At 37.5% G+C, this 10,971-nt stretch overlaps 1 protein-coding gene across 1 annotated transcript in view; it reads left to right on the forward strand.

Moving 5' to 3' along the window:
• Positions 1-7,303: 7,303 nt before the first annotated feature.
• LOC144971006 (uncharacterized) overlaps positions 7,304-10,971 on the forward strand; it is a 5,140-nt gene continuing 1,472 nt past the window's right edge. Inside the window, exons 1-2 of the mRNA XM_078911287.1 lie at positions 7,304-7,599; positions 8,233-8,616. Of these exons, the coding sequence (XP_078767413.1) occupies positions 8,258-8,616 (359 nt within the window). The 5' untranslated portion in view covers positions 7,304-7,599; positions 8,233-8,257. The remainder of the gene's footprint in view (positions 7,600-8,232; positions 8,617-10,971) is intronic.

Here is a 10,971-nt window from a genome sequence, read left to right on the forward strand (position 1 = left end):
TTTTTTTTGTTGTATTTGCCTTTCTTCCTTTGTCGAAAAAAACCTCAATTAAAATATAACAAAACACCAACTCTCGAAACCTTATAACTGATTATACAGTATCACATCAAATTTAATCTACACGTTACAAAACAGAGGAATGAATTAATAAATGAACTCAGCGCATTTCACAAATAAACAGTCTTCTCGGGTCGTAAGGTACCGAGTTCGATCACTTGCCGCTACGTTTTGTGGCCTTGAGCTAGTCACCTCGCCAAAGCTTGATTTGCGGCGCTGTACTGCGGCGGACGCCTGGGTTTTCCAGTCTTCCCTTGGGATAGGCCTAGAGACAAATTTCCCCTCTGGAATGAATAAAAGGAATTTTATTTTATTTTTTATTATTTTATTTGTTTATTAGCTATTTTATTATTTTTAAAAAAATTATTTGATTTTATTTGTTTATTATTTTATTTCATTAATTTATTTTAAAGTCCACGATGCGAGTTCATCCCAGTTTCCATAGCGCTGAATAGACAGTAGTAATTGCTTTCCGCCCTTTAGATAGTATGCTTGTCTATCAATGAATTATATTTAGTCAGATCCAACAGGGTTTCAAAAATGACTGCACATTACTGCACATGGGTCGATAAAGGTTTTGTTGCTTGTGAGGCGAATGCCGTCCTCACCAGGACCTGTGACATATTGGGAGCCTCCATAGATAGGTGCCGTTATAATCTGAAGGAACCCAGCACTTCATAAGGCTTTGGTTATTTTATCAGCTGGTCGCCTGGGGCTAAATTTCCATTTCAAGCAGTATAAATCGCTTTTGAAACGTCCTTTTTGTATTAGCACAAATTATATCACTAATAGGATTCAATAGTCTGATGTCACGTCGCCTAGCAACGAGCAGCTTGGTTCTAATTAAAGAAAATCGGCAATTTTTATTCTTCATGCTGGCTAGAACTTTTTCACATTTCATGTGATCAGAATGTATAAAATTCAAAACATGATCCGATTTATAACGTTTTTCTCCTCTGGATACACTTTTATGCTCTTCGGAGAAGTATTTCATAAGGGCGTCCGCCATTGTTCCGATAGTTTAGAGCCAGTTACTAAGTTACTCTGCGTCATTACGGGGGAAGTGACGTCACGACTGTTGAAGCGAATTGCTGGTAATCAGTAGTCAATCCGAGCCCAGTAGGGAAATGTGTGTGAAATGCAGGACCCATCAATGCCGACGTCAGAGTTTTGAGGTCATTGTCATCTACCCGATCATGACTATGCTCAATATCAGTTGACTTTGTTCCAAATAGAGACAATGTGCAACGCAGTCAACGATGTCTTATCCTTATATATATATATATATATATATATATATATATATATATATATATATATATATATATATATATATATATATATATATATATATATTATTTTAATTATTTTAATATTTACCACAATGTTTGAGACAGTCTACATTAATGTTTCAGGCCTAATTAGCCATCGTCAGGACTGTGTGTTACACGAGTTTGGTAACTCATGTAACACACAGTCCTGACGATGACTGATTAGGCCTGAAACATTAATGTAGACTTTCTCAAACATTGTGGTAAATATTAAAATAATAATTCGCTCCATTGCTACATGTCGAGCACTTTTCGTACCATATTTGTATCAAACACGATTATATACACACACACATATATATATATATATATATATATATATATATATATATATATATATATATATATATATATTTATGAGTGTTGGTGGGTACTTGTAGGTACGTAAGTGCTCGATAATGGTGGTTAGAGATAATATATAATGTACATTTTCACTCACATTTTTTTGCCGAGACGACTCGTTTCTGTGTTCCTTACACTTCCTCAGTCGGCATAATCCATTTGCAATGTCCGTAGAAAACTCCAAACTAAAGTTGTTTCGCTGTGTAGTGGTGATTAGTTTTGATGTGTATTGTGATGTGCTCTCATGTTTATATTATGAGTGTGTGTGTGTGTGTGTGTGTGTGTGTATGTGTGTGCGTGTAGGTGTGTTGTGTGTTGTGTGTACATGTGTGTGTGAAATTGTAGTGGAATGTGGTTGCGGCGGGGGGGGGGGGGGGGGGGGGGAGGAAGAGGGGGAGGAGGGGTATAATGGGGTCGGGGGGGGGGGGGGGGAAGGGGGAGGGGAGGAAAGGGGGGGGGGGGAGGGTTATTTGGCCTTTTGCGTTTTGAGCTTGAATTTGTTAGTGTCTGCACATTGTCATCAGTTCAGATCTTTTGTTTAAGGTGCTATTGTTTCTGTGGTTGTGTAGTAAAATCTCCAGTTTCTCTGTCAGGCATAAATTGCATTTTCTAGCACCGCATCTGTAGGGGCTGCTTTGCTTGACGGCCTCCCAGGTTATTGTTGGTGTTTTTTGTGTGTTTATTTGTTCCCAATAGTGCATTGCTAATTTGGTGCTTTTTGCTTTGCTTTCGTGTGTTATGGAGGCTATGTGGTTGTTGTATCGTGTTTTGAATGGGGGTTCTGTGCTGCCGATGTATTGTGCTGCGGTGTTATCAGTGGTTATGGTGGCTTTGTAGACTATGGCGCTTTAATATAAACATGAGAGCACATCACAATACACATCGAAACTAATCACCACTACACAGCGAAACAACTTTAGTTTGGAGTTTTCTACGGACATTGCAAATGGATTATGCCGACTGAGGAAGTGTAAGGAACACAGAAACGAGTCGTCTCGGCAAAAAAATGTGAGTGAAAATTTGCATTATATATATATATATATATATATATATATATATATATATATATATATATATTATATATATATATATATATATATATATATATTTTATATATATATATATATATATATATATATATATATATATATATATATATCACATAATATTGTGGCCAATGCGTAACTGGAGTAACCCTTTTGAGTAAAATGTTTTCATTTTCTGTGAAATATTTTACAAATGCTAAGATTATAGATTCATGTGAAGTTTTGGGACTCATATTCCCAGTTGAACCAGGCATTTTATTTTTAAAATAGATCGTTTCAAGTAAACAGTAAATACATGAATCGGATAAATGTTGACCTGACAATATATTTTGGATGACCTATGTCACAAGATTCTTCATTTTGTCGGGAGACAAAAGTAAGTTTTAAAGGAGTTCAATTTTGAAGCTGACCAAAGTCAGTGAATTCGTTTAGTAAAAATGGGTCATCAGGTTAAATTTCTATGTCTTTCATAAATTGAGCGATTTGTAAATGACTCCTGATGGTTAATAAATGTCATTGTTGCTTGCTCAGGAAAGGTTTATTTCTTGAACTAACAGTCACAGATTAGATATACTACTGGGTTACCTAAGTCATTTATTTGCACTGGATGGCCTATATCGTAAAATGGCGTGGGGCCATTGGATCGAATGGTGCCGGGCACCATACCAACCTTTTAAAAATCATTAACGGCATAATTTAATTAAAAATAAAACTGAGAAAGTTTAACTCCACTGTCTTTCGCCAACTCGCCAACAACATACTGCCTTTTAAGTCTCCACTATTTAAGATTCCGAATCACGCACTGCGCCAACTCGTGTGTTCGTGACATCACTGCGCGAATCAACACCGTGGTGCAAAGCAATCCGAGCTCCAGTTAATGCTCTCTCCATTAGTATCGCTACAGCTGATTGAGCGAGAAACTGGGTCGAATTATACTATCTTCAAATAGCGGAAAACCCCTCGACTTGTGCCAGGATCTGAGAGCTGAACCGTTTGACTGGGGGGATGCGCCAATGTTGCACCATTTACGTCATAATTAGGGTAACTTCGGCCACCCAAAATATTACATTAACTGTCAAAAACACTGATCATTGTCAAGTTTATTTGTAAGCAGCAAAGAAAAACAACATTAAACTTAAAAATATGACATATCAAAATCCCCCTCCCCCCACCTCTTTTTCACGATTATTGAATAAAGTAATTCTTTGCAACACGAAGCATTGTGGACGAATTTACCAACATTTTCCTTGCTTGTAGTGCCGAGTTGATGGTTACGTGTGTATGAGTGTTTATTTGTGTCTGTGTGTGTGTGTTTGTGCGTGTATATTTGTGTCAGTCAGAGAAAGAAAGCGAAGATTGTCAACAGTTATACTTTGGTGTGTTTTTTGATTTCTTAAGTACTTAAGTGGAGTGATTTTTTTCTTTGTGATGCTTTAAGATCTGAATCTACCTTTCCATCATTTGAGATATACATTGAAGTTTTGTTTTGTTAAACAATGAATTGCAATGAATCAAGTTGACTCTTTACTTCACCGGCCGTTTGGGAGAACGACACTAGATGACAAATTAGAAATAAAAAGACTAGTTCCTCACCAACCAACTGATTTTGAATTAACACAGGAGAGGAAATCTCGAAAACGCTCTTTTTCAGTGAGATGGTATGACAGACATGAATGGCTCACAGTTAGTTTAGAAAAAAAACAACGTTTCTTTTGTTTTTATTGTCTACTTTTTACAGATACAACAAACACTGACAAATCATTGACATCTATAGGCTATAGTGACCTTAACCACTTCCATCGTATTTCTTGACCTCCTGGACCTTGTTTTAGCACCCTTAAAAGAGTGAAAAATTTCTTGCGAAATTCAATGAAACAGGAGCGGTTAAATTCGTTAATGATTCTGTCAATTCACAAAGCTGAAATAGATGCCAAATGCCATTCCAGATTTCAATAAACAAATTATAAAAAGATTTGCAGAGATGAAACAACGCCGTGCAGATTTTCTTTACAAGTACTAAAAGTAAGTAATTTCTGTCATAGGTTTTTTTTTTTTCTCTCTTTTGATTTACATTTATCACATATTGATTGCATTATCTACCAAATCCAATCCTTTAAATGGTTGACAAAGAATAATTACAAAGACCTTTTCACACGGGACTTGTATCTCAGTGTTGTGGCTTGTTGTTTTGATGAATTATATGTTTTTGTGAGTTTTGTACACTCGTAGAAACCATCGACCCTCCCCCCACCCTTCCAAGAAAGAGAGTTTTTAACATGTGCTCTCTCTTCTTAATCGTGTTCACGGTTTAAGAATTTTTTTTCTTCTTCTAATCATGGCACCACCATATGCCGTCAATACGCCACGCCGCTGGTTAGCTCTCATCAGGAAGTGAAAGTGAAAGGAGATTGTTGTGTTTGTCGTGTTCTTCTAGATTCGTGTCGTATTCTTCTAGATTCGTGTTAATGGAGGTTCGTATTTACATAAAAGTTGTTTGTTTCTATGTCTGATTGAGGATGTTAGTTCGTTTCTTATGTTGAGTGTTGCCATGTTCCGTTTTTTGATGATGCAAACTTTTCTTCTAGGCAGAGGTTGCAAATCTTAGAAGAGGGGGAGTACAACTGTGCTCTGGAGATGATTTCCCATGTAATGCTGTGTTGTATGTTTTTTCTTTGAGGTTCCAAATCTGTTCGCTCAGTGTAGAAGAATGTTGTTTGTGTATGTTTCTGAAGGAAGATTTATGCAGGTTGTATCTGGTTTTGAATGAACACTCAGTGAGGCCAATGTATTTTTCTTGTTTTGATGTGTTTGGTCGTGTAACTGTGGCTTGATAAATAACGTTTTGAGTCAGGCAATTTGTCGTTTAGTGGGCATGTTGCCTGGGTCCTGAAGTTGCATTTTTCTCTAGGTTGTTGCTGGGCTAAGCTGGCTGTGATAGTTTTCGTTAATTGTTGGAGGAAATGATGTTTTGTATGTTTGGCATGCAGTTGTATCCTATTTTGATGGTGTCTTTGTTCATGATTGGGTGTAGAACGTGACCGGGATGGAAGCATTTTTGTAGTAGATTGAAGAATTTGTTACCGATAGAAGTTGTCACATTCTTGCTGTAGGGTGGGTTGAACCATTTATATGTCGTTTTCCTTGACGTTTTTTCGTTGGGTGGTAATGGTCTCTTCTTCATATTTTAGTTTGTTGTCATAGCCACTTTTTTGTAGTGGGTTTGTGTATGGTGGGATTGCATCGTTGAATATGTTGTTGTCTGTGGATTTGTTAGATAGTCGTTTGTTAATCCTCTCTGGGGTGTTCTTATTACAGATGGCGGACGATTGCTATGTCTATGGACGTACAATGGGATGTTGTTGGGTTTTGAAAATGGTTAATAGGTGCCTTTGTTCAGGTTGATGTTTATGTCTAGGAAATCGAATGGCTTTTTGTTGGCTTCGATGGTAATTTTCAGATTGTCCAATGTTTATATCAAGATGTTGCATTTGGGAAAGTAGATATAGTCCGACGAGCTCGCATGATTCTGCTCCGTCGTAGCTTCCCATGGTGACATCAAAGTTCGTTGATTTTTTGTCCATGCTACTCCATTGTTGTACAGTGATGTATTCTTCGAGTGCAGTATAATATGGATTTCTTCTTCGGTGACGTTGTCAAAAGTTTTTCGAATTGTAGTGCTTTGAGGAGTTGTGTTTTGGTGATTGAAGGGTAGAAATTACATATATCAAAGATGATTGCATTCTGTCTTTGTTTGCTTTCTGTATTTGTGTACCAGTTGATAACTTCAGCGGTGTTTCTCTATTTGTTGAAATCGGTTTCCTTGATGATTTTGGTGTTGATTCTGTCTAAAATCTGTTTGATTATTTTTCCGATTTGTGATTTGCATGGGTTTATGAGACGGCATTGTACGTTGTTACGAAAGTTTGATTTATGGTCATTGATAGTGATGAAGGCGTTAGATTTCGCTGTGTTGTCTATTCTGTCGCTTAGCTCTAGGTTTTCGGCGATGCTTTTGTCTTCTGCTGTAATGTCAGGTGTCGTAGATGGTGTTTGTTTCTTGTACTCTGCTTGTATATTTTTGTCAAGTAAATGTGTGTATTCCTTAGGGGTGAGCTTGTAGAAATTTGTGGTTTTGTCATTGGAGTCTAGATGATGTATTGATCGTATGTCTTGTTTTAGTTTGTTTTGGAAGGTGTCGTTGATTTGTCTGAATTGTATGTTTCGGATGATGTCTGTCCTTCCATCTTCGAATTCTCGTAATTCAGGTATGGATGGGGCTGGTCTGGTAGATCTAAATCCAAAAGTTTCTTTATTTTTAACCGTTTGGTCAGGGTTTCGGTAGAAACAACTCGCCATCTGGTGTTTCTTATAAATTGTTCGGTTTAGGTATTGTATGCTTGTCGGGATCGGGATGTTTCTTTGTATATATTATATATATCTTTCACTCCCCCCCCCCCCCCCCCCCCCCCCCCCCCCACTCACAGATCATTGACAAATATAACAAAAACACATTGTATTACTGCCAGCGATAACAACATTAATGATTACGTGAAAACAAACAGACATACAAAAAGGAAAAAAAAAAATTACCCAACTTAGTACAGTTCGTCAATATTACCAGAGAGATTGTATAGCAAATGCTTCGAGAGCTCTCTCTAGCCAAAAAGCCCGTATCTGGGTCAACAGCTGATAGTGGAAATAAGCACGTACAACAATGAGCTAAGATGGCGCCGACACCGACAACACATTCCGGTACCAATTGTTCAAATTCTCGACACGAGACCAGATTTAGGTTTCTTCCGTTTCTCAAAGGATCCTGAAAGGTGAGAAAATTAAACTTTAATCTATTAACCTTAACAAATAGCTATATTTCTAGATTAACACGTCTAGATTGTGTTACTAGAGAAAAACGAACCTTAGATTTCTGATCCAGTTCTAGTCTAGTGCACCGTGACAGTGACCCGTAAAGGTGGTTCTGTGGGGGGTGAGGCGGGCCATTGTCTTCTTCATCTTCATCTTCTTCTTCTCCTTTTCCGTAATAGCAGATGTGGTTGATTTAAAACACAGTAAAGGGTAGGGGGCGACGATGTAGCTACACGGCACTGAATTATAGCATATATGTTGTGCCAGTGGATTTATGCTTAAAATAATTGAGCTTTTATATAACGCAATATCCAATAAATGTGCTCAAAGCGCTTTAGAGGGATGACTAGATAGGATGTATATTGACTAGTCTTGTGATGCCTATGTTTAGATTCTAGTACAGTAGTAATGTCAATGAAGTGAGCTTAGTTTTATTAGAAGTTTATCTAAAGAGAAGCATAAATCTAGTCTCTCTCAGCCAATTAGTATGTGCTTTTATGTATAAAATTAACTCTTAATCTGACCTAGCTCTCAATTAATTACTAATAATAGATCTAGATCTTATATTGAACTGCGTTTGTTATTTTTTACAGGTCCAGGCGTTGGGTCATCAACTGCATGCGTGCTGATTTGGATGACAAGTCAACTGATGCACTGCACAGAGGAAATGTTTTATGTGAAGAACATTTTGATGCTTCCTGTTTCAGTGCAAGTGCAGTGCACAGAAAACGTCTCCTGAAGAGTGCGGTGCCAACACTGTTTGCAGTCCCGAATCCACCTCCCCAAGCAAGTCCTAGACATCCCTTCAAACCAAGGCATGTAGCTAAGTATGAAAGTGGAGCTTCTACAAGCTCACAGTCCTTCCATGACGAAAAAACCGTGCCTTCTCCTCCTCCTGTCAATAAGAAAGTGGCCACGCTGCAGCGTCAACTGTCAAATACATGTCATCGGAGGCCCTCAAATTCTTCCTCACACAGGTAAGTGTTTCAAAGGCCCAAGGGAAAGGAAGGCAATTGACAGAGAGATAGATGGATGGATGGATAGATAGACAGATAGATAGATACACAGATACATAGATACACAGATAAATAGATAGATAGATAGATAAATAGATAGATAGATAGATAGACAGACAGACAGATAGATAGATAGATAGAAAGATAGATAGATAGATAGATAGATAGATAGATAGATAGACAGACAGACGGACGGACAGTCAGACAGACAGACAGACAGACAGACAGACAGACAGACAGACAGACAGACAGACAGACAGACAGATAGATAGATAGATAGATGAGTGGATGGATAAATGGGTGGATTGGTGGATGGATGGATGGATGGATAAATAGATACATCTTCATCACGTTCTCTTATTTCCTTTTCTTTTTTTTTTAATCTGCCACATTTTCTTTAGATTAGATTCTACAATACTTATAAGAGAGAGAGAGAGAGAGAGAGAGAGAGAGAGAGAGAGAGAGAGAGAGAGAGAGAGAGAGAGAGAGTCTTTTTGTGTACATGTATTTTGTATTTGTCTCCGTCATTATGTTTAATTGTACTTGTGGCCATTAATCTATGCAATGCAACGCAACCGCGATCAGCTATTTAATTGTTAATTTAAATCATCTAAAAAAGTAACAAAATTTATTACAAACCACCAACCCAATATATCCCCTAACTGACCAACTGCCCAATTAACCCCCCACCCTCCATGAACGCGTTATGCAACATTAATACGAGTATTTCAAGCTTTTACTTCATCCTTTAATAACAAAAAAAAAAAAAATTAATTATAACGAACGATACGGAAGCAATTAATGCCAATGCCTTTCTACTGCTACTACTACTAAACATAAGTTTAATAATAAATCTAACAAATAAAATTGTTACTAATGAAGAGGGTCATTACAACATAGGATGGCCTGCGTCTAAAAAAATGCAACGCAACTTGACGTCATATTAGTCATGCATGCTATTTTTTCATTGTAGACGGTCTACATATTATTTTGAACTATACGTGTGTTAATTAAACTAACACGTAGAGAGAGAGAGAGAGAGAGAGAGAGAGAGAGAGAGAGAGAGAGAGAGAGAGAGAGAGAGAGAGAGAGAGAGAGAGAGAGAGAGAGAGAGAGTTATGGCTTTGTTGAAAATGCAAAGGTCGTTTGTTTCTATCAAGTTATTTTTTAAATAAATCATGATTTTCGCTGAAAAGTTGAGTTAGATTTATTTTTTGTCAAAGTTTACCTCTCTCTCTCTCTCTCTCTCTCTCTCTCTCTCTCTCTCTCTCTCTCTCTCTCTCTCTCTCTCTCACACACATCATTATTATTTTAAGTTCAATTTATTTTAGAATCTTACAAAGTTATCGTAACCTGATCAAGAGAATCAAATTAATCTGTACGATTTTTCACATTCAGCCTGGGCCGATAGTAAAGAAAAAGAGCAGCCGATCTCTTGCAGACGAAACACACATGCAGTGATCCGCGCCTATTTCGTGACACACATTATTTCGGCTGATACGCAACAACGATATTTTGGAACGTTGGGCAGTATACATAAAAAATTTATACGCGGATGACAAAAGAGGACGAGCTTGGATAAAGAAATCTCTACTGTGAACACGGGTCCCCAGATTATGCGAGAAGAAGTAGAAGCTGCTTGCAAAGAGATGAAAAGGGGGAAAGCAGTAGGCCAAGATAGCTTCTCAATAGAATTGATTGACGCCCTCGACGATCTGGGAATAGACATTCTGACAAAAGCCTTTAATGTCTTATATGAAGAGGGTGAATTGCCTAACGTCTTAAGACAGTCGGTATTCATTACGATACCCAAAAAACAAGGAACTATTGACTGTGACCAACACAGAACAATCAGCATAATGAGCCAGGCCACAAAAATTATGTTAAGAATACTTATGAGAAGAATGAGGAGCAAGATCTCTCCAGAGATAAGTGACGAGCAGTTTGGTTTTGTTAAAGAAAAGGGTACGGTAAATGCAATCTTTAGATTGAAAACATTAATGCAACGGTCAATCGAAAAACAAAAATCACTTTATCTATGCTTCATTGATTATTCCAAAGCTTTCGATTCAGTACAGCACGATACGCTATTCAAAATTTTAGAAAAGATCGGTATAGACAGTAAGGACCTTCGACTTGTGAAAAACTTATATTGGAATCAAACAGCGTGTGTTAAACTGGATAATGAAACATCGGACTTCTTTAACATCGAGAAGGGAGTAAGACAAGGCTGCGTCTTATCACCGGACCTGTTTAACATATATAGTGAAATAATATTCAAAGAAATTGAAGATATGAAAGGCGTCGTCGTTGGAG

Source organism: Berghia stephanieae, chromosome 4 (assembly GCF_034508935.2).
Source record: "Berghia stephanieae isolate SIO BIC M18660-M18661 chromosome 4, UCSD_Bste_1.3, whole genome shotgun sequence".
NCBI classification, from domain to species: domain Eukaryota; kingdom Metazoa; phylum Mollusca; class Gastropoda; order Nudibranchia; family Aeolidiidae; genus Berghia; species Berghia stephanieae.